Source organism: Microcaecilia unicolor, chromosome 8 (assembly GCF_901765095.1).
Source record: "Microcaecilia unicolor chromosome 8, aMicUni1.1, whole genome shotgun sequence".
Classification (NCBI taxonomy): Eukaryota; Metazoa; Chordata; class Amphibia; order Gymnophiona; family Siphonopidae; genus Microcaecilia; species Microcaecilia unicolor.
Window position 1 is genome coordinate 90985322 of NC_044038.1, and position 24152 is coordinate 91009473.

The 24152-nt window shown below is 44.9% G+C and overlaps 1 protein-coding gene across 2 annotated transcripts in view; it reads right to left on the reverse strand.

Moving 5' to 3' along the window:
• Positions 1-12069: 12069 nt before the first annotated feature.
• Positions 12070-24152, reverse strand: part of LOC115476134 (cytochrome c oxidase subunit 6B1) — a 45423-nt gene continuing 33340 nt past the window's right edge. For both annotated transcript variants that reach the window (XM_030212320.1, XM_030212319.1), the window contains exons 3-4: positions 18546-18646; positions 12070-12358 (exon numbers count right to left, since the gene is read on the reverse strand). In XM_030212320.1, the coding sequence (XP_030068180.1) occupies positions 12305-12358; positions 18546-18646 (155 nt within the window). In that variant the 3' untranslated portion in view covers positions 12070-12304. The remainder of the gene's footprint in view (positions 12359-18545; positions 18647-24152) is intronic.

Consider the following 24152-nt stretch of genomic DNA (forward strand, 5'->3'; position numbering starts at 1 on the left):
AGCAGATCAGGTGCAGGATCGAAGGTATCGGATGCAGGGGGCTAGCCAGGGCTGGGGATTAGTTTGCCTTGTGGGACGGGAGATGGATGGTGCAAGGGTATCCAGAGCAGATGAGAGAGTGGCATTGTAAGCGGAAACAGCCTTATCGACAGACTCGGAGGACATGATGGAGGGGAGGAGATTAGAGATACTAGAGGATAAGGTGGGAGGGTCAACGGCCTGGAGATTCCTGAAAGTAGTGGTTAGTGTAGGGCGGGACTGAGGGGGAGGGTGATGAAGTGTGACAGTGATCAGGTGATGATCTGAGAGAGGAATATCTGAGGCGCAGAAATTGGAGGGTGAGCAGGTAGAGGAGAGGATGAGGTCAAGACAGTGGTTAGTTCGGTGAGTGGGGGTAGTGGAGCTCAGCTGGAGGTTGGAGGAGGATGTATGTTAAAGTCTCCAAGAATGAGGGACAGAGATGAGGGTTCAAGAAAAACGGAGAGCCATGCATCAAAGTCGGTAAGGAAGGAGGGGAGGGACTTATCAGGGGTCGGTAAATGACTGCAACTCTGAGTGACAGCGGGTAGAATAGACGGATGGAGTGAACTTCAAAGGATGAGAAGCAATGAGATTGCGGTAGTAGGAGGGGTTGAAAACTACAAGCAGGCGACAGTAGTAACCCGACACCTTCTCCGCGGCCGACTGGGCGGGGAGTGTGGGAGAAAAGATAACCTCCATGGCATAGGGCAGCGACTGAGGCCAAGTCGTCGGGGGTGAGCCAGGTTTCAGTTAGGGCGAGCAGTTGAAGGGAGCGGCAGATGAAGAGATCGTGGGTGAAGGAAAGTTTGTTGCACACAGAGCGGGCATTCCACAAGGCATACGAGAAGGGGAGGGAAGAAGGGGGGAACAGAGATGAGATTGGAGACATCTCGGAAGCATTTGCATGGATAAGACGAGGGCATGTGTGGGGGGCCTGGATTGGGATTGATGTCTCCGGCGGATAGTAGGAGAAGGAGCAAGAGAGTGCGGAGGAGGGTGGGGGAGGTAGGGCGATGAAGGCAACGAAGACGGGATGGGCTTAGTAGGAATGGGGATGGGCTAATGGCAGGAAGGAAGTGTTGAAGGTTGAGAGCTAGGAGGGAGGGGGGATAGGAGAGATGGTGAGGTGGTGAGGGACGGGGGTGGGTAGGGTAATGCAGTAGTGAGCAGGACGGGAGAGGACATGGATGGGCAATGAGTTCCTGTGGAAGACAGCGGTGGGGGGAGGGGGAAAGATTAGGAAGGGACAGGGCGATGAAGAGAATGTGTATAGGGGCCATGGTCAGGGAGGCAAGCATGTGATGGGTAAGCTGGTAGACAGATGGGTTAATGGGCTGACAAGCCGGCAGGCAGAGAGGCAGTTAAGTAGTTGTGCAGGCTTGAAGGCAGGCGGGGAGGCAGTTAGGCAGTTGATCAGGCTAGATGGCAGGCAGGTAGTTGATGGGTTGATAAGCAGGCAGGTTGGTTGCTGGTAGGCAGGCAAGTTGATGGACTGACAGGCAGGCAGGTTGGTTGCTGGTAGGCAGGCAGGCATGCAAGTAGGCTGGGGCAGATGCGAAGTGACTGGAACAGGCTGGAACGAAGGATTGGAACAAGCTGGAACAGATGGACAGACGGATGGACTAGAGCAGTAGGACTGGAACGAGCTGGAACAGACGGATTACAACCAACTGGGACAGACGGACAGGAATAAGCTGGAATAGATGGACTGGAACAAGCTGGAACAGCCGGAATGGGCGGACTGGAACAAGCTGGAACAAGCCGGAACAAACTAAAACAGACGGACTGGAGCAAGCTGGAACAGACGGATTGGAACAAGCTGGAGCAGATGGACAGGAACAAGCTGGAATGGGCGGACTGGAACAAGCTGGCTCAGCATTAGAGCCTTCTCCAATTTCAGAAGCTCATATGCCTTGATGCAAAGCTGACATTCTGGTTGACATTCTATTCCACATACTTCTCATAAGCAGACTCGGACCTCTCCTGGGAGTCAGATCAAGACCCACAGGAGTTCCCAGATGAGGAGTCCTATGGCATTCTGTGTGATCCTTCTCTGCCACCTCAGAGGCAAAAAGTCTCCCCTACAGAGTATATCCTTTCCAGACTTTGTCCGTGAGATGACACAAGCTATAGCTTTTAAACTAGAAAAACAGAAGAAGAACCTTGTTCAGAACTTTTTGAAGTGCTAGATTATGACTCTCCACCTAGAGAAGATATTACAGTTCCCCTCCATTCTGTCATGAAAAGTAATTTACTACAAAATTAGGAATCCCTTCCGACAGTTCAGATTGCTTCTAAGAAATCTGACACAATGTATAGGATTCAGAAATGTGCAATATTTGGAAAAAACACAACTACCACACCATTCATTAGTGGTGGAGTCCGCTTTAAAGCAAACTCGAAGTGCCAGATCGGCTCCTCCAGGCAGAGAAGCAAGGACCTTAGACTCTTTTGGCAGAAACACTTTTTAAACATCAATGCTCACCAATCGCATCTTGGACTATCAACTTTATTCCATAATTTACTTAAAATCTCTGATATAGAGTACTCTGTCCTTTGCAGAATTCCTTCCCTCTAACAAACAAAAGGAATTACATAAACTACACTGTAAAACTTCTAGACTGTAATAAATATCTTGTGAGGCAGGCCTTTGATGTCAAACCCAGTGGATTTTTTTTTGTTACATTTGTACTCCGCGCTTTCCCACTCATGGCAGGCTCAATGCGGCTTACATGGGGCAATGGAGGGTTAAGTGACTTGCCCAGAGTCACAAGGAGCTGCCTGTGCCTGAAGTGGGAATCGAACTCAGTTCCTCAGTTCCCCAGGACCAAAGTCCACCACCCTAACCACCAGGCCACTCCTCCACTCCTATACATTGTATCTGTCACGGTAGTCGTGGCGATGTCTGTGCCTTGCTAGTCAGTGCCCTGTTCCTCCTTCTAAACCTTCTAAAATTACCTGCAGGTCGAGTCAGTGACCTGTGAGGGTCATTGTAGAGTGGTGGAGGCCAAGCTGGTGATGTCATCAGCACTGAGCACTTCTTAAGCTGGCTTCTGAGAGTGCTCAGTGTTCTGGCAATTATCCTTGATTAAGCCCACGCCTGCCTGGGGCTCTGCTAGTTCCAACTTCTGTTTCTTTGTGAGGCCGTGGCCTGAAGCTTTACCTACAGCTTTCTCCTTATGCTGTGTTCCAGTGAAAGTCTGCTTCCAAGCCAGGGAGTCCTGAGCGGTGAAGCTTTGCCTACAGCTTTCTCCTTATGCTGTGTTCCTATGGAAGTCTGCTTCCAAGCCAGGTAGTCTGGAGAGGTAAAGCTTTGCCTACAGCTTTCTCCTTATGCTGTGTTCCAGTGGAAGTCTGCTTTCAAGCCTGATAGTCCTGAGGAGTAAGAGCTTTGCCTACAGCTTTCTCCTTATGCTGTGTTCCAGTGGAAGTCTGCTTTCAAGCCTGATAGTCCTGAGGAGTAAAAGCTTTACCTACAGCTTTCACCTTATGCTGTGTTCCTGTGAAGCCTGCTTTCAAGCCTGGTAGTCCTGAGGAGTAAAAGCTTTGCCTTCAGCTTTCACCTTTGCTTTGGTCCAGTGAAGCCTGCCTGCCAAGCCTGTGAGTCTAGAGCCTTCCGAGCCTCAGCTAAGTTTCCTGTTGCCCACAGTGAGTCCTTGGTCACTGTATGCAGCAAGTGGCTTTGTGCTGTTTTGGACTGTGTGGCTTGGATGACGGGGAGTGCTGCAGGTGCAGCGGCTGATGCCACGTCTCGAGGCATCTCTTGACGAAGGAGCGGTGCTTGGAGTGCGGAGGGATCCGTGTAGGCTATTCCTGGCCCTTGGGTGCTGTGCAGGGCCGTTTAGTCTTCTGCCTTGGGAGCATTGGCTCAGGTTTGGCTTCTTCACCTTGCTTGCCTTGGGGGCGTCGGCTCAGGTTTTGTTGCTTTATCTTGCCTGCCTTGGGAGCATTCGGCTCGGGCACCTCAGTGACTGTTTGCTTGTCTTAGGTGACATCCCTAGTCTTCTGTGAGCAGTGACTCGCTCTTGCCTCTACCTGCGGTGCACGTCCTCAAGAAACTCTTTCTTGTCCCTTTGTTTTGCTTCTGCTCCACTCTGGTTTTGAGGGAGCTTGCTGCGGTTGTTCAGCGGCTCATCTGAGTGTACTGACAGAATGAACCCTTTCCTTAACCACTAGTGGTGTTACCTCTGTCAGCCAAGTATTGCCTGTTTGGCTTTGTCCCACTTGGCCGGGCCCTTTGCCTTGTCTATTGTGTTCTACTGTATGCTATATGTTTGCACTGCTCTGCTAGTAGTGAGATGTGCAGCTAGGCTGCTTGTGTTTGATTTCCCCATACAGCTAGGTTGTTCTACTTTACCTTTACTGTATACTTTATGCTTTGCATTTTGTTCACTAGTATTGAGATGCACAGCTAGGCTGCTTATGTTTGATTTCCCTATACAGCTAGGCTGTTCTACTTTACCTTATTTTATGTTTGCCTTCATGGGAAGTGGAAAAAAGGGTGTCAACTAGAGCGTCAGCTCTGCGTCAAGGTGCATGGTGGCAGATGAGTCTCTGACGGATAAAATTCCTCTGCTAATGTTGAAGCATGCATCAGTCAGGTTCATGCTGCCCTGGACTCCCATCACTGTCTCTCTGCTGTATTGACGGGCTGGGCTGAGGCTGGCACAAGCGCCTTGTAAACCTGTATTAGACTGTAAATACAGTAGCCCTAAAAATGCCTCGGAACACAGCCTGGATTTCTTCATGTAGAGTAGATATTGGTACCAGCCGTGAAAGTGGTATGGACAGCCTGAATAATAGCTTATATAGCAACATAGTAAATGACGGCAGATAAAGACCTGTACGGTCCATCGAGTCTGTCCAAGATAAACTCATTTTACACGGTATACGATACTTTATGTATACCAGAGTTTGATTTGTCCTTACCGGTTTCAGGGCACTGACCGTAGAAGCCCTGCACTGTTCTTGTACTAAAAGTTCTGAAGCTAACGTCGAAGCTCAATCCAGCCCTTGTTCTAAGCCGCAACAAGCTAAGTAGCTGTGTTTTGCAATAATGTTTGGCACTATGGCTGTTTCATGTATTGAATATATGCACTAACAGTGTATGAGTGAACACCTAGGGAGGAGGTTGGTAAACGACCTATGATTAAATCATGGTGACCAGATCTATGTAATCTCATTGATTAAGATATCACCAGTCTGAGGTTCTCTCCCTTTTCCATTATTGATTCACTATCTTATAATTTATGTAAATTATCCGCTGCTTTTGGTTGTAGTTCTCTATAATTGAGCGGAATTTTTTCCCATTGTTCTGTGTTACCTTGGTAATTAAAATGAGGAACATAGTTTATATTAGTAGTATTCTGTGTTTCCTAAAAAGCAATGTTTTATGTTTTCAGTTAACGTTTTCCTGACGCCAGTAATGGCGAAACATGCCAGCATGCAGAGAACGCAGAGAATGAGGGAGAGTAAATACACTGAATGAGCACAGCACTACACACATCAAATTAAGATCTGAGGACATGACAGGATATAGGATCTTCTCCCACAATACTAAAGAGCACCAAATAACAGGTACCAAGGACATCTAACATGCAGATAAGTTGAATATTTAATACAGTATAATTGTTTGATGATATAGAGGACAAACAAATTGTCAGGGCGGGAAGTAGTGCTATCTATAAAACTGGTTTCCAGATCAAGATATGCACTCAGTTCTGAGCACTATACACTATAAAAAAATGTTTTAACAATAATAAAAGACTGGAATGTTTCTATATTAGTCTGATTAAATTTTAACTGCCAAATCCTCGACCATTTTTCTAATGTTTTGAGATCCCTTCTTATTGTTTCTACTCCCTCCAGGAATCCACTCTATTGGCAATCTTCATGTCAGCTGCAAGGAGGCAAACCTTTCCTTCCAACCCTTCAGAAATACCTCTCACAAATATATTAAGCAGAATTGGCCCCAGTACTGACACCTGAAGAACTCCACTGCTCACCTTCCTTTCCTTACAGCAGATTCCATTTACCACCACCCTCTGCCACCTGTCAGTCAATCAGTTTCCTATCCAGTTCACTACTTTTGGTCTTAAGTTCAGCCCTCTCAGCTTATTCATGAGTCTTCTGTGGGGGACCGTATCAAAGGCTTTGCTGAAATCCAAGTAGATTACATCTAGCGCACATCCTTCATCCAATTCTTTGGTCACCCAGTCAAAGAAGTCATTAAGATTTGTTTGATAGGATTTTCCTTTGGTAAAGCTATGTTGCCTCGGATCCTGTAACCTGTTGGCTTCTAGAAAGTTAACTATCCTTTCTTTCAGAAGCGACTCCATTATTTGTCTTACCGCCAATGTTAGACTTACTGGTCTGTAGTTTCCCCACTTCTTCCCTGTCTCCACTTTTGTGAAGAGAGACCACATCCGCATGTCTCCAATCCCGTGGAACCTCTCCCGTCTCTAAAGATCTATTAATTAAACCTTTAAGAGGTCCCACCAAAGACCTCTCTGAGGGAGTATCCTGGGATGTATCCCATCCAGCCCCATAGCTTTGTCCACCTTCAGATTCTCAAGCTGTTTATAAACTCTTTCTTCTGTAAATGGCGCAATATCCACTCCATGCCCAGATATTCCCTAGGTAGCCAACCACAGTCCTTCTCCAGGATTTTCTTCCGTCAACACTGAAGTAATTGTTTTGCTTGTGCATCGGTAGGAAATCTTGAAAACCTTGAAGGCTCTCTTGGGCAGATAATCAAATGCCCCATGCTGTTCCAAACAGCGCTCTAAAAATAGCGCTGGAACAGAGATAGTTGCATGCAAATTTAAGCACGCAATTCTCTCTGATCAAAGGGTAGAACTGCGGGAGGATTGTGCCTGAGCGCCTCCCACACTTGACAGGTCTGGGCTGTCAAAAGCCCAGACCTGTCAAACACAGGGGCTGGAGGTCCATGGGACCACCATACCCCAACTACCCCTGCACCAGGGCAGGGCTTCACACCATATAGCCCTGACCAGCACATCCCAGGATACACTGGACAGGGCTGGGCGTCGCAATTTTGAGGGTGGCGCCGAAGGAAGAGAAGGGAGGCCACCTCCCTCCTCCAACTTAGGAGTTGGGGGGATTGACCGCGGCCCACTGGGCCACCAGGGACCTCTCACCAATGCTTTTGGGGGGGTTAGGGGGGGCTGGAGACCCACCAGATCTCCAACCCCCCCCTGAACCTGTGTCGGGGGGAGGGGGGGAATGGGGGCTTGCTAGCATACAAATGCATGCTGGACAGGGCTCACCCTTCCTCCCCAATGGTCTGCAAACGCTAACGCCAGCTCCGCACTGGCATAGGGTTTGCCGCGGCCAGTGAGCCAATCTTTGGCGCTGTGGTCGCTGATCATTGGGGATGAATAGGTTTAGCATGCATTTGCATGCTAGTTGCGTTCAAAGGCTGCAAGCGCGTTGTTTCATGCGCTCGGGGGCTCTGATCACGAGGCGGTAGCAAATGCAGGCTAACAGCCTCTAGCGCCTGCATATGCTTCTGATCATCAGCCCTTCTATGAGAAATAAGGGCATGGTCAATGCAGCCTGGATGCTTCCCTTGCGTCAAGGAGGTCAATCCAGGGGAGGTGTTGGTAGAGTGCCTGGAGGCAGAGCAATAGAGATGCTTTTAGGTTTCATACACTGCAGGTCCCTCCATGCATACAACACCAACAAATAGGGCATCGAGTCCTCACAATGTCGCAGTACTGAGTCCGTTATTGCATCAGTGCATTCAATATTGATGCAGGTTCTGCATCAAGTGCTGAAGCCCCTGCCATGCTCCATGCGGATGCAGATGTAGAATCAAAAAGATTTTCATGCTGAACTCTGTGGGCTTTAAGGGTCCTCGCTTGCATGCACGGGCAGAGGCTCACTGTATGTCCCAGTGCTCTGGACCCAAGCACTGAACACACAAGTTATGGCAGTCTGTGCCTGAAGTAGTCCTATTGTTTATTTATTTTTCACACTTCAATCACGCTTTGACTAAAGTGGGTAACAGATCAAACAAACATAAGAAAATGACAGTACACAACATCAAATGACCATCATCAAAGAACTCTTTTAACACAAAGGTAAGTCACTGAAACCCATATATACCCTATCAAAATTCTTCTAAATAAGCGGTAACAAAAAAATGTTTTCAGAAAACGATTAAACTGTTGGATATTATAACACAATCTCATGTAACCAGGGAGACTATCCCATAAACCAGGACCTACAACAGAAAAAGGATGCAATCTGGTTTCAACAAAATGAAACGCAATCACTGAAAATAAACACAACTGATTTTTCAGATCTCAAGGACTGAGCAGGTTGATACATTTTTAAAGCATCACAGAAATACAATGGCACATTCGCATAGACTTTGATAGATCAGAACCAAAACCTTAAATATGATTCTGAACGATACCGGCAGCCAGTGAAGATGTTTCAACCCTGGAGTAATATGGGTTGATCTAGGCACTCCAGCAATCACAGATGCCGCTGCATTCTGCACAACCTGGAGTCTAGCTGATGATAAACCTAAATAAAGAGAATTACAAAAATCAAGTTTAGACAAGTCCAGGCTATGCCCAGTTGTATGTAAATCAGGCAAGCACCATATTCTTCAGCTTGCTCAACGTACAAAGCTGAAAGAAAGCCGACATAATAGCAGTATTCAACTGATTTTGCATGGTTAAACAAGCATCTAGTATTACTCCCAAATTTCAATAGGATTTAAACAGTAAGTTTTAGTCCCAGATAGTCTATCACTGTTGGTAACAATGAATCAATAACCCTCCCAACATACAAAACGTCTGTCTTGGAAAAATTTAATGACAGTTTATGCTGCACCATCCATTCTAGAATTTTATCAAGACAAATCGTTAGCTTAGGACCAGGATCACATACAGTTTTTCTTTCCCCTTGATAAAACTGTATGTCATCAGCATACATTCTACAGGATATATTTAACTCCTAAAAGACCAGTCCAATAGAAGACAATCGAGTACACTTCTATAGGATACATTTAACTCCTGAAAGACCAGTCCAACAGAAGACAATCGAGTACACTTCTATAGGATACATTTAATTCCTGAAAGACCAGTCCAATAGAAGACATCGAGTACACTTCTTAAAGCCATCCAGCTCCCTCGTTGACATGGAAGGAAAAACAGCCGACACAAGGTGAAAAGGCTTTATGGCCCAGGGAGGTCGAGTAATTACGTATCAACAACAGTCGATGCTTTCTAGGCAAAGGATGAGCCCAGAGGCCCCAAAGGCCAAAAATTTTAAAAATGAAAAACCTGAAAAGTGACTAAACTTAACAAATCAGTATTGAAAAAACAAACAAAGAATATGAAGAAAAGCTATCCTGAAAAAGGAAAGGCACCAAAAAGGCAAGTATTTTGATACGTTGAGATAAAAAAAAAACAAAAAACCACCACCTCTCTGCTCCGTGGAAAATGATAGACTGCTGTCCCGCACTTGAGTGTGGGACAGGAAGACATTCCCAAATGTGTGTGGTGAGAAAACTGCCCCAAAGATTTACAGTGACAGTGCATTTGGCAGTTTCTGCATCGGACTCCGTGGATATGTGAGAATATTATGCCTGCTTGTCTTTGGAGAACAGCAGCTACCTTCCCTATTTCTGATGCAACATCTCTGGTGGTGGAAGCATCAAGTTATATGCAGTTGATGATGTCATATTGTAGCTATGTCAACAGTGCAGCTCAGCAATGTTATCTTGTCAACATGTGTATTACTTGCCCTGTACAAGGGGCCACGACTGGATATAATTGGAAATTCTGGTTTTGATGCATAAAGAATTAGGAGGCAGATCCATTAAAAACAGGCAGACATAAAGATGTGCAAACCCAGCTATGTATTTATACTTCTGTCTCCTTCCTACAGTACCCAAAAGAAACACGATTCTAGTAATTTCAGAATTGTTAGTGGCGGGGAAAGTGGTAGATGTGATTATAATTGATGGAAAACGCAACTGCTGCCTGATTTATCTTCCTTAGGCTGGTTCTATTTATTATTATTAAATAACAGGGGCATGATGGAACCCTAGAGGCAGGTGGCGACCTTTGCAGTTTGCCACGCACTGCCACTTAGGTCTCTCCTGGAGTTTAGACATATCGCGTTAAGCATGAACATTCTCCAGGAACAGTTGCAGGGCCTCTTCTCTAGATCTGGCCTATTTCTGGTGAAAGTGAGCGCAAAGGGAAACTGCCACCGGTATATCATGCCTTCCTCATGGAGTTTAGCAGCTAAAAAGCAAAGTTCTCCTCAATAATGTAAAGTAGCTACAGTATCATCCTGATAAATTGACAGTTCATAGGTATCCCATTCCATCTTGTCCTTGTCGAGCAGCCTTCAACTCAGCTTCCTTTTGTTTGAAATGCTGAAAGCACGTCACAATATCAGGCACCTCATTGGAACTGGTCTTCAGAATGGATCTGTGAGCACGGACAATATCCACCTGATCCAGGGAAAACAGGGTGGAAAAAGCTGGCAATTTGCTGAACAACTTTGTTTGTAATGGAGGTACTCTTGTGTCTCCAGAAGGCCTCCGATTCAGACATTACATCAACGAGACCTATTCTCAAGGTCTTCTACTTTAAACTCCAAATCTTTAAGGTCAGTTTTAATGTCCCGCACCTCTAATTGCTAATAACTGTCTTTCAGGCATGAGCCCAGATCAGCAATCTCTTCCCTTAGATCAGCTCCCAAGGTAACAAGCTTTATCCGGACTGCTTTGAGGTCAGATTTAAATTTCACACAGCCAGTCCTCAATTTCCCCTACTGAACCAAGGGAAGATCAGGTAGGTCTAGCTCTTCTCCCGTAGGACCAGTATCCTCTGCCACGGCAAGTGCCTCATGTCATGAAGCTCAGACAGCTGAAGCTTAAGAGAACTTTGTGAGATCAACTCCTTTCGCCTTAACAGCCATGAAAACTCAATCAGCATACAAGAAGGGTGGTAACTCCACTAATTGAAGCTTTTAGTGGCTAAATATCCCAAGATGTTCAGTAGATTTGAACCCAACAGCAAGAGACTCAAGCTGCCATTAGCTAGGGTGACATCACTTCCTCAGAACAGGCCAATCTTAACATAATAGAATGTGCATGCTTTGTTTGACTTAATTCAAATTATAATTAACCATTCATGAACAGTCCCTTTGCTATTCTGCTTTTTAGGTCATTCTCTAAGGACATATTAACATTTAAAACTTTTTTGAAAGTATATGTGTATGGAAGATTGGGGGTAGGGGGCAGCTGTGCCGAGCATAATTAGAGCATGATACACAGTCACAGTTTTGACCTGTTCTAGAGAGAAGAGGAAGTTACAGAACACTGATCCAACATACTTGGAATAAGTGTAAAGAGACACTAGTTTTTGGTGCAAAAGTGCCTACAGCTTGAGGGTGCCATCTGACCTTCAGCTTCAGGGCAAGTGCACAAAAGTATTAAGTATTAGATACCTCAAGTGAATCTTAAACTTTGTTAATGCTCTTCAACAAATTGCCCATTCCAAAACAATCCTGTAAAAATGCACAGATGACATCATGCTCCAATACTAAAAAACTTTATTTTGTCCGTTTACCCAGGTGAATGGCTATTTGTCCAGTAAATGGGCTATATGAAAATTACTTACCCTCCCTGCAAGTAAAGTTATGTGCCGATGATACTGAGTTGCCTGGCTATCAGAATATATTGGTTCGACTGCTACTGCTGCACTAGATACTATCAATCTCCTTCAATCTGAAGAGACTAATCTAAGGCTATTTTCAACCATCTCCACTGCAAGAGGAAAGCATAGGAAAGGTATATTTAGATATGCGGTAAATACACATTTATTAAACTTCCACAGTACATTTGCCCCAATCATTATTTCAATTTGATAAACTAAGCATTGTCTTTCAGATGAGCCATGTAATCATTACCATGATAGCTCATCACCACTCCCAGCCACCAAATTTTACCCCCCCCCCCCCCCAACACCAGAAATAAGAGGCAGAGAAAGAAAATGATCTTGTTGCCCAAGGCTTTACTTGATAAATCTACTGTCTCAGAGATGGCCCCCTCTCTGTACAATGGCCTCTGAATGAGATGATTTTAAAGTGGGGCTGTTCCAACAGAAATACATGGAGGCCAAGGAAATGTAGAAATAGAAGCAAACATCAAGGATCCCACATCTTCTGGATGCTGTACTGGGACCAGCCTGCAGGGTGAGTCACCCCAGGATATCAGCAGAGCCAGACACTATATCTTTCCAGGAAACGTCCCAATCTCTCGCTGTTCATCCCAACGCTCTACCTGTAAGACAAAGAGTCAGTGCAAAGAGGGGAAGCACATTCTACAGTTCAAGTTTACAGTCTTCGACTACAGACCCAAGGAAAACAAAGCAGCACAGGGGCAGGGAAAAACTGTTTGTTAGTAATACAGTCTGCTATCACAGCCCCTCAAAAAGGGAAGGAAGAATGGAGGGATACTGCTGGACATAATGCAGTCTTGAAGTGGTAGAGAGAAATTTTTATTTTGTTAATAGCAGCAGGAGAGAGGTAGGGACATCAGTGATATGAAAAGGTTTTTTCCCCTCTTGATTTCCCCTATTGTTGCATACATATCAAACTGAATGGTTTAAATATTAGACAAAGGGAACCTAAGTAAACAGATTTTTAAAAAATTATTATTTAAGAACGAAGTTTACTCTCTCTCTTCCTCTCCCTCATTTCAGGGTACTGATTCTCTTATCCTTTTTTTCCTTCTCCTTCCTCCCACAATCTTTTCAGTACTCTGGGTCAAGGACAAGTGTACTTATATGTAATAGCTGGCCCTGAGGAGCTGACAATGACAGACTGCAGCATACCCACGTGAGGTCATAGGCACTGAAAAAGGAGTACGCTGGAATGGGCAAGATGAAAAGAAGCCAACCAGCAGAAGTGGAAGTCAGTGGCATGATGGTAGTTTGCCACAATTCTGCAAGGGGGGGAGGAATTCTGCACAGCAAATTAGTGGCAATGGTAACAGACTATGTCAAGATGATACCCACTGTATTTTTCCTATTTTATCACAAATTATTCCTCTTGAAACTAACCAAAAAAAATGTTTTAGGAATCTATATTCTCTGCAACACTTGTTTATCCATAATTCCCTTTGGATTGAGAGAAAATAAACAAACAAAAAAAGTCACTTTAAGCCCAGTGTCTTATTCTAGCTCAAAGGGGATTACAGATAAGGAGAGATATCAGAACAAGTTGGGAAAGCATGCAGAGCACAGTACTTTCGAAATCCTGTGCATGTGTGATCTTTGTGAGAGGGGAGAGGTTGTTTGAATAGAGCAGTACCTAAACAATATTGGAAACAATAAAATGAAATCAAGTAGAATATTTATAATCAATAGGCATTATTATCTATTTGAAAGATTAGAAAGAATATATTTAACATTACAACCTTAGGGTGCCACTGTACCAAGGCAACAGGTATTACCCTGCTTCTCCACTATTAGAGCATGCACATGATAACTAATAGCAAACTACAAGGTTCATATACCAGGTTTTATGTACACAGGAAACCATTAAGAAAGCTACAGAGAGTTTACACAATGGATTTTATAACAAAGAAAATTAAGTTAATATCTGAGTCACTAAGGGACAAGGGAAAGATGGAGAAAAATAAAATTCAACCATGTGTGGACTTTGTGACATCACACACTCTGATGGTGGTGTGAAGCTCGAGCTCCATGTAGCCTGGAAAAATATCTCCCCCCAGGGGTAAAAAAGGCAGAAGATACCTTGAATATTGGATTGTGTAGCAGGAAAGAGCAGTGACATTCCTGATAGCATTAAAAAAAAAAAAAAAAAGAGAGAGATGGTATGGATGGACCCGACAGAATTCAGCTCTAAAGTAACTGGGAAAGCACCCCACAGTAATCCTAATATGCTAACCAGAATGGGAATGGCCAAGTATAAGCAAGACTGGTGGCAGATACTCAACGTCTACCTTCACGAATGGCAGCAAGCTATATCATAGCTGAGCTGTGAACTTCAGGACTGGTTGGGAGAAATAAAATCTGAGCTGATATCCTTCAAAATGGAAATCTACTCTTGGGTAGAGGAGTAAAGAAAGTGCATGAGGACTATGGTATAGTCCTGGAATAAGTGCAAGGTGAGCCATGGTATAAAGTGGAAGTACAGAGCAGAAGTTTTCAGTCTAGTCCTCAGCACACCAAGCAAGTCTGGTTTTCAAGATATCCACAATAAATATGCATGAGATGGATCAAGTCTCTCATATATATATTCATTGGGTCTCATTTTTATAAGCACTTAGACATACAAAGTACCACAGGTTACTATGTATGTCTAACTGCTTTGAAAATGAGCCTAGATGTGGATATCCTGAAAATCTGACTGGCTAGGAGTGTCTTGAGGACTGGGACTGGATTGAGGACCTTTGATATACAGAATAGGGCTCACCAGTGTAATCTGAGGTTCTGTGGCATACTCATGGATACAAAAACTACCGATTATGAGTCCAGAAAGTTTGTATACGCCTTCTAGAAGAGGTGGGAGTGGACACTAGCAATCTATGTATACAGATCAAATGAGCACACAGAGCCCTAAGACCTAAGTGATAGGGAGGCCCAGGGACATAAACGTGCTCTTTCATGAGAGTTTAAAACCAAGGAAGCGGTACAAGAGACTGCGTGCAAAGTTAAGGGAAAGTGCCTACAGAGACATTCAGATGGAACTGAACAGGATATTCACAGGTATTCACAGCGAGAGCTGACCTGATAACTAAACCATCTGGGCAACAGCGGCAAGGACATTCTTAGAGACTGGGACCCTGCATACATATAGACTAGATTTTTACATGGATGCCGAGAGCTAAAGAGCATATACGGTATGAATACAAGAGGGGTGGTGATGTGATATGGAAGAGCATGTACTACTGGGTGGAGCAAGGGATGAGTATCACCTGCATGGGGGAGGGGGAAAACATAGTACAGATAATGAGGAAGGATACATACACAAAGTTTCAGAGACTGCTAGCTATACACTAGCCACCTTAAATATGAAGTGCCTTAATTTTAAGGAAGTTATTAGACTTTAGTCTATGATCAGGTTTTTACAGGAAAATCTAATATAAAAGGATGAGTGTCTAGTACAACATCCCAAATTCCCGCATGTGTAGTTTGCTTTTGATAAAGTACAAAAGAATGACAAGAGTTGCCATAACGATGGCATCACACTTGAAACCAAGTGAGAGACAAAGAAAGAGACAGCAGCAATGGGAGATTTAAACATTAAACAATGTGGTTTTACACCTGTAAATCTTTGTGCTCCAAATGGCGACCAGGGCCCTTTTTTCCAATTTAGTATGAGAAAAACTGGGAGCATTTGTGAAGTCTGTGATAACTGGGGTGAGACTTCAATTTGAGCATGAATTGTGGTAACTCACAACTGGCAGAGGGTACTATAAGAAGAAATTGATGTGTTCATGAAAGCTTTTGAGCTTAGGGACACCTGGTGCAAAATACATGCACAAGGAAGAAACTACACTTTCTACTCAAACGCCCATGATTCATTTTCCAGATACAGTGTGGGTTGAAAGAGACACAATGTAAGTTTATAACATACATATTGAACCAAGGACACAGATCATACTCCCCTCTGCTGTAGGCTTAATTTGAACACAGAGGGGAAAAAAAGGGCCACCAGTATTGGAGGCTGAATGATTCTTTATTAGATCATGAGAAATTTCAGAAACAGATATAGATATTGAGGAATCTCTTTTCTTGAATGATGGAGAAATTAACCCTGATAGAGTGTGGGAGTATCTGAAAGCAGTTTTACAGGGTAATTTATAGCCTAGGGTTCCTTTGTGAAAAGGAAGGAGAAGAGAGAAAAATGGTAAAAAGGATACATGATAGCACAGTAGAGTAGGAGGACAAACAAAAGAGGAGATAAATTACTAATACAATTTCTACATAAGCTTAGGATGCAGTTGCAGGATCTTCATATTAGCCATGAGCTTAATGAACAAATTAATTATAGCTGAGTATGGAAATAAAGCTAGCAGGCTGTTCACAAGGAAGTTAAAGGAATTTCGAAAGTGTAACTTTAGCCACAAAATATGTGATACTCAAGGCAAGACATTAAGTGATATGGTGGGTAATGGACAACGAATTGTAGAATTCCATAAAGATCTTTACACTCCTGAGTAGGCAGTGGATGATGAAATGGACCATTATTTGGACACGGGTTTCACTGCCAGCACTGACAAGAGAACAGTATTCTGATTGTTCTATAATGGTCCATGTAGTCATAGCAATTAAATCCCTAAAGGGAGGTAAAGCATCATAGTTAAACACTGCTAAATACTACAACAAAATGTATTCTAAAACTTTAGCTCCCAACTTAGTCAGAGTATATAAAGATCTGCTGTATAGGGAGCAGCTACCAATCAGTCCTGAAGTTCGCAGCTCAGCTGTGATAGCTTGCTGTCATTCATGACGGTACCTGTTGGGTATCTACCACCAGACTTGCTTACAGGTGGACATCCCCATTCTGCTCACCATCTTAGGATCGCTGTGGGTGCTTTCCCAGTCACCTCAGAGCCGAATCCTGTCACGTTCATACTGGCGCTTTCTTTTTTTTTGTGTGTATCTGCTATCGGGAATGTTGCTCTTCTTTCCTGTAGCACAATCCAATATTGGAAGGTATCTATGGCCCTTTCTACCCCTGGGGGGAGATATTTTTCCAGGCTATGTGGAGCTTGAGCTTCACACCACCATCAGGGTGTGCATTATCACTTGAAATCTACACGTGGTTTTAAAAAAAAAAATTGTCAGGGGGGGGGATGTTAAGATGGTGCATGACTTCTCTAAAGGAATGTTATAGTGTGAAGGTTTCTTAAGGGGGGGGGGGGCGTAGTTGGAGCAAAGGAGCAAATAACGAATAAACCCAAACACATTAAGTAGTGGAAGATTTGAGTGGGACATGGGAGCATACTCAGTGGGTGGTGGTATTTGAAAGTGCACACAAGTGCATTATATCCAGTAATACGTCAGAGAATATCTGTAAGATACTATTTCAATGGCATTACACTCAACAGCTACACAAATCCAAAGGCTGGTATCCTCACACTGCTGGGGGAGATGGGGAAATAGGGACCTATATCCGTATGTGGATGTTTGAGTTTTTCAGCAATGTGCTGGGGAAACCGATTCAGCCCAGAGCAGATGTTGCTTTGCTGAGGGCTGAAACCCCAAATCTGTATAGGGAGAAAATTCTATTAGTGCAGCAGGGGGTGACTGCAATGAGAATGGCCTTGGCATAGATGTGGAAAGTGTCATTAGCTCCCACAGGACCAATTATGCAGATAAAACTGCAAACTATATACACATCACAACTTACTATGCTACGGTGCTATATTCTTCAACAGTCTGAACAATAAGTGGCTCAATGGACCATCTAGTTTCAATGTTACCTGAAGAAGGTACGGAGTAGAAGTATATTTTTAGGTTTTTAATGTTATACCCAGAACCTCAGAGATTCAAGTGTCCCACTCCTGTGGACAAATACAAAATGTGAAAAGAAGGGGAATAAGGGTGGGAAGGGAAGGTTAGGTTTATAGGACATCAGCTGATGCATAGAACATGAAGAAAATATCATGGAAAGAACCAGGGCTCAATGTTTACTAAGTGCTGTATAAGTTTTTTGTTTATTGGATTCAATTAAAAAAAAAAAAATTAAAACAAACCAAATGTAACAGTGACATCTAGAAATACTACCACAATTCCAAAGTATGTATTATACTGTTTTTGCTGTGCTTTTCCACCAACAGGTGGCCGTATACAAAGCAATCAGTAGCAAACTACACATTTCAGTCAGATGATGTCACTATACATAAGAACCATGAAGAAAGCCATACTAGGCTTCCAACAGAATTTATGAGAAAGCAAATGAAACACAAAAATCATTGAAATGAAGTTCATCAGGGATACATGGTGGGGAAGCATGAAGCATCGTCATGGAATTATTTTTAATCCTTGTGTGTTTGCATCTATCTGTGGTGCAAGTGTGTGTATGCAGTCATCTGTGTTGTTGTGTTATGAGTAAGACTGGAAGAATAAAGAACAGGGATGAGTCAGGTAAAAGAGTAATTCCCAACTGCTGTATTTCACTGTATCAAAGTTTGCAGGAACTGAAACTGCTTCAATCATAGAAAAATACCAAGCCATTTTTTGAGGGGGGCTTATTTCTCTGGTACTCCAAGTTTGACCTCCACCATTTTTTGAACTAAATGTGTATTTTCACTAAGTTTCACCCACACCAAATTTGGTCCTGTTCCATTGTTTAAAAAAAAAAAATTTTAAACCATATTCTCCGATTACAACCTTGAGGGAGGAACAGAGGGCCTACTGCTTTACATTAACGATCCCTGAATATAGTCCTAAAGAGGGTTTACAGTTCCCACAACCCCTCCAGTGCATACATACCCATGCAATGGGACATAAGGATTTGTAGACGCGTTGGAACCAAATGCACACGCTAGCATCCTGTCCTTTGGCAGTCAGCGATTTGTTGCAGCGATGAAAGTCTACAAAATAAGAAGTATACCTCAGACTGCAAAGTACCAGTAAAATATCCATTTCCATGTTATCTCTTGAGGCCATGAAAGCAAAGCTAATGACCTGTAGAGAACAGAATAAATCGGCATACAAGGGAAAATTAGGTTCTTACCGTGATAATTTTCTTTCCTTTAGTCGTAGCAGATGCAGCCATTACAGATGGGTTGTGTCCATCAACCAGCAGAGGGAGATAGAGAGCACACTTTTTTCAGTGCCTCATACCAGCTTGCTCCACTGCCTCTCTTCAGTATTTGAAGCTTCCAAAGCAGTATGGCAAACTGCAATGGGAATAACATAAGCTTTCCTCACAGCGAACGATGGCCCTACAACAAAGGGCATTAATGCAGAATGGAGGGAATGAAACATCCTCCCGGAGGGAATAAACTCATCCTCCGAAACATGAAACTGGAGGGAATTAAGTCATCCTCCTTTAATTGAACAAGAATCCTGAAGACTGTTTTCCGACTTTCTCCCAAGGACAGAATCTCCAGGAAACACGAAGAGAACCTGAAATAGATTTACAGCAGATAGCATCAGACAGGGAGGGATCATGGCTGCATCTGCTATGACTAAAGGAAAGAAAATTATCACAGTAAGAACCTAATTTTCCCTTCCTTGTCATCAAACAGATGCAGCCATTACAGTTGGGAGTATCAAAGCAATCCCTAGATAGGGTAGGAACAAGCCACACCACTCGCCAGCACTTGCGCTCCAAAATGTGCGTCCCTCCTGGCAGCCACATCCAGCCTGTAATGTCGGGCAAAAGAGAGCTTAGAAGCCCATGTTGCTGCACTACAAATCTCTTGAAGAGAGAGTGCTCCAGTTTCAGCACAAGAAGAGGAAATTCCTCTAGTGGAATGCGCCTTAAAGGCATCAGGCAGAGGCCGGCCGGCAAGCAAATAAGCTGAAAAGATAGATTCTTTAAGCCAGCGGGCAATAGTGGCTTTAGACGCTGGAGACCCTCTGCGAGGACCTGATAGCAAAACAAACAGATGATCAGAGGTCCTGAAAGAGAGTTAGTAACTCACAGATACTGCAGCAGAGTCCTGCGCACGTCCAACAGGTGCAATTGCCCAAAAAGCTTCTGGAAACTCCTCCTCGACAAAGGAGGGCAAGAAAATAGGTTGGTTTAGGTGAAACGCTGAAACCACCTTAGGCAAGAAGGAAGGCACGGTCCGAACCGTGACCCCGGACTCTGAAAACTGCAGAAAAGGGACTCTACAGGACAGCGCCTGGAGCTCTGACACCCGTCTCACCGAAGTAATGGCCACTAACAAGACGGCCTTCAGTGTCAAATCTTTCTCTGAAGCACGCCGAAGCGGTTCAAAGGGAGCACCCTGAAGGGCCTTCAGCACTAGCCCCAGGTTCCAAGCTGGACAAGGTGCACGCACGGGAGGACGGAGCCGAAGCACCCCTCTAAGAAACCGTGCCACATCCGGATGAGCAGCTAAAGACACGCCTTCAACCTTGCCACGCAGGGAGGCCAATGCTGCCACTTGCACCCGCAGGGAATTATAGGCCAAGCCTTTTTGTACACCGTCCTGCAAAAAGTCCAGAATCGGCGAGACAGGAGCCCGCAGAGTTGTAATCTCTCTGGAAGCACACCAGACTTCAAACTGGCACCAAATCCTGGCATAAGCCACGGAAGTGGAACGCTTGCGGGCTTGCAGGAGAGTGGTAATTACTTTATTGGAATAGCCTCTGCCTCTCAATTGCGCCCTCTCAATCGCCAGGCCATAAGACCAAATCGGCCGGCGTCCTCCATGGTCACCGGACCCTGTGACAACAGGTTGGGAACCAGAGGTAACTGAAGGGGATCCTCTATGAGCATCTGTCGGAGGTCCGCATACCAAGGCCTCCTGCGACGAGAACCACTTCTCCTGAAAGAGGAGTGGACCGCCGCACCCTTAGAGGAAGGCCGAGGCCTATCTTCGGGCAAGCGCTGGGGTTTAGCCTCACCCAGGCCCTTCACAATTTTCTCCAACTCCTCACCAAACAGGAGAAGGCCTTGAAAGGGCAACTTCACCCACCTTTGCTTAGAGGCCATGTCCGCCGCCCAATGCTGTAGCCAAAGAAGACGGCGAGCCGCCACTGCTACTGCCATGTGTTTAACCGAAGCTCTGACAATATCATAAAGGCCATCAGCAAGAAAGGACAAGGCCGACTCCATCCGCGGAGCCACATCTGAAAAGGGCTCCGCTCCATCACCGGGCTGTTCCACTGCCTGTTGCAACCAAGCCAGGCAGGCTCTAGCAGCATAACAACTGCATGCAGACGCCCAAATAGTGAGACCTGCAATTTCAAATGACCGTTTAAGTGCTGATTCCAGTCTACGGTCCTGAATATCCTTCAGGGCAACACCTCCTTCAACAGGGAGGGTAGTTCTCTTTGTCACAGCTGTGACTAGGGCATCCACTTTAGGCATAGCAAAGCGAGCCATATGCTCCTCACTCAGAGGGTATAATTGCCCCATAGCCCTGGAAACTTTCAAAGGTCCCTCAGGGTCAGCCCATTGAGCCGAAATAAGCTCTTGGATGGAGTCATGCAAAGGAAAGGCTCGAGCAGGCTTTTTGGTACTAGCCATCCTAGGATTCACAGAGGAGGCTGTGCCACTGGCAGGGTCCTCAATAGAGAGAGCCTGCGGGGCATCAGAAATAAGCGCTGGCAGCTCATCACGGTGGAAAATCCTCACCGTGGAGGGATCGTCCAGATCCTGAGTCACTTCTGCACCAGACTCTGGCTCCTCAGACCATGAAGGCCTGCCAGAGTCCTCCGAATCCTCGCAGCCCGACCACGATGGGGGAAAAAGGAGGTGCAGCACTCTCTGAAGGGGAATGAGCCCTTCTGCGCTTCATATTCTGCCAATTATCAGGGAATAACGCCTCAGAGGGCATACCTAGGCTAGAATCCACCGGGGGGGGGGGGGGTGGCATTAGAAGAGGCCCGTGCTGGGCTTTGTGGGAGAGCTCTTTTAAGCATGTATGCTTTATGCATTAATAAGACAAAATCAGGGGAGAAAAACTCACCCTGGGCACCTGGATCTCTGCCGGGGCTAGTAGCTCCCATATCAGCCTCACTCCGAGGCCTCCCACCAGGCTCAGGAATCTCCATCTCAGCGGAGGTCGCGCCATGTGGTAAATTCAAAATGGCGCCCGCTGCCAGCTCAGAGCGCGAAGAATCGTCACTCGCCATGCTTGGGCCGGCTCTAACGTCTGTACAGCACGATTTACAGAACCCCGCTGCTGATCTGCCCTTGCCACACTTGGAACAGCGCTTTACTGTCTCCGCAGCCATCGCCAAAAACGGCGGTAAAATTAAAAATGGCGGTTCGCGCCAAAATCGCCCCCATCGCGGGCCCACCCCGGAGGAGTCAGAAAACACTCTTACCTCACTGGACCAAGTATCACAGCTCCGGTCCACAGAAAAAGGCAAGGGAAAACCTCTGTTCCAGTGTTTAAGCGCCAAAGCGCGACGCAACTTTTTTTTTTTTAACGCTGTGAGGAAAGCAGAGGTAAATAGAACTCCGGAGGCTCAGGTGAGTGGGAAAGGCAGGGAAAGGGCGAACCTATGTGCCTGCATCCACTGTTGGTGGGGAAGGACAGGGAAAGCTAAGCAATGTGTCCACATCCACGGAGGTATGGGTAAGACAGGGAAAGGGCGAACCTATGTGCCTTTAAAGTGAAGCTGCTATAGCCTCCAACACCCCTGCTAACAACTGGCAAAAGCACAGGAGCAACCTCCAGGCAGATTTTAGATGGAGCTCGAAGAAGCTGCAGCCACTCTGCTAGGGGAGATAGAGAATACTGAAGAGAGGCAGTGGAGCAAGCTGGTATGAGGCACTGAAAAAAGTGTGCTCCCTCTGCTGGTTGATGGACACAACCCATCTGTAATGGCTGCATCTGCTTGATGACAAGGAAGTGTGGACGTCATTTGAAGGCAACGACACAGATCAGATCTCAGAGCTAAGAAACTCTGGTTTAGCTGGGTGTGTATGTGGGATTTCCTGAACAGCTGCTATCTCATGAGGTCTATTGCAAAGCTTAGGAATTAACCCCGAGAAAGCAGGCGAGTACATGCCCAATTTATCCAGAGAAGAACCACATTTTTCAGGCAAGCAGTAGTGCCTTTTCCATTGACAAGCACCATAAATCAGACACACAAGTGGTAAATCCCATAGCTAAGGAAGTTTGCCATATTTTTACGATTTTTTTTTTTTTTTTAGGATAACCTGGAAGAGAGTAGTATTGGAAGGAGGTAACTTAATTGAAAAGCTGAAGAACTGCCTGTCCCTTCGAGACTTATCTAGTCAGTAGTGAGAAGCAAAAGGTGTGGATGGATAACCAAATTGCACATCTATACATTTTTCTATCAGGACTCAGCACTGATGTGCAACTGAAGTTACCATCACTCCAAAGTCATGTGCTTTCACCGTCATGTTTAGCTGTAAATCTTGCTAGTATGTAGCAGTAAGATACATCCAAAGAGAATCCACGTACGTGGAGAACTCAAAAGATCCCACGAAGTAACTCAAGAAACAGAGGAGAGTGGGAATAAAAACCAGGGTTTCCAGAGACAGGGCCGCAAACAAGCTTGAGTAAAACAGTGTTTATTGGAAATCAAAGTGAAAAAATTAAGACCATGTTGATTTGATAATCACCCAAGTCTATATTTCATGGTCATTTCAAGCCATAGTTTTTGTGCATTATCATAATGGCTTTTCCCATGTTGTTTTATGGTTTCACATCTCTGATTATATCCTATCGTTAACCATAGTTTATACTGCTTTCAAATTATTACAATAAGCTTTCGTTACATTTAAATGGACAGTATTCTACTACGAGAGGACATGAAATGAGATTGAAGGGGGGCAGACTCAAGAAAAATGTCAGGAAGTATTTCTTCACGAAGAGAGTGGTGGATGCTTGGAATGCCCTCCCGCGGGAGGTGGTAGAAATGAAAACGGTAACGGAATTCAAACATGCATGGGATAAACATAAAGGAATCCTGTTCAGAAGGAATGGATCCTCAGGAGCTTAGCCGAGATTGGGTGGCAGAGCCAGTGGTGGGAGGCGGGGCTGGTGGTTGGGAGGCGGGGATAGTGCTGGGCAGACTTATAAGGTCTGCGCCGGGACTGGTGGTTGGGAGGCGGGGAAAATGCTGGGCAGACTTATACGGTCTGTGCCAGAGGTGGTGGTGGGAGGCGGGGATAGTGCTCGGCAGACCTGTACGGTCTGTGCCCTGAACAGGACAGGTACAAATCAAGGTAGGGTATACACAAAAAGTAGCACATATGAGTTTATCTTGTTGGCCAGACTGGATGGACCGTGCAGGTCTTTTTGTGCCGTCATCTACTATGTTACTATGTTGCATGTGACTCGCTTACTTGTGTTGCAAAATGCTTCTTTAATGTTTCATTCGGCAATGAATCAATTTTTATCATTCATTACATATTTTATACACTTTGACTGTATATTA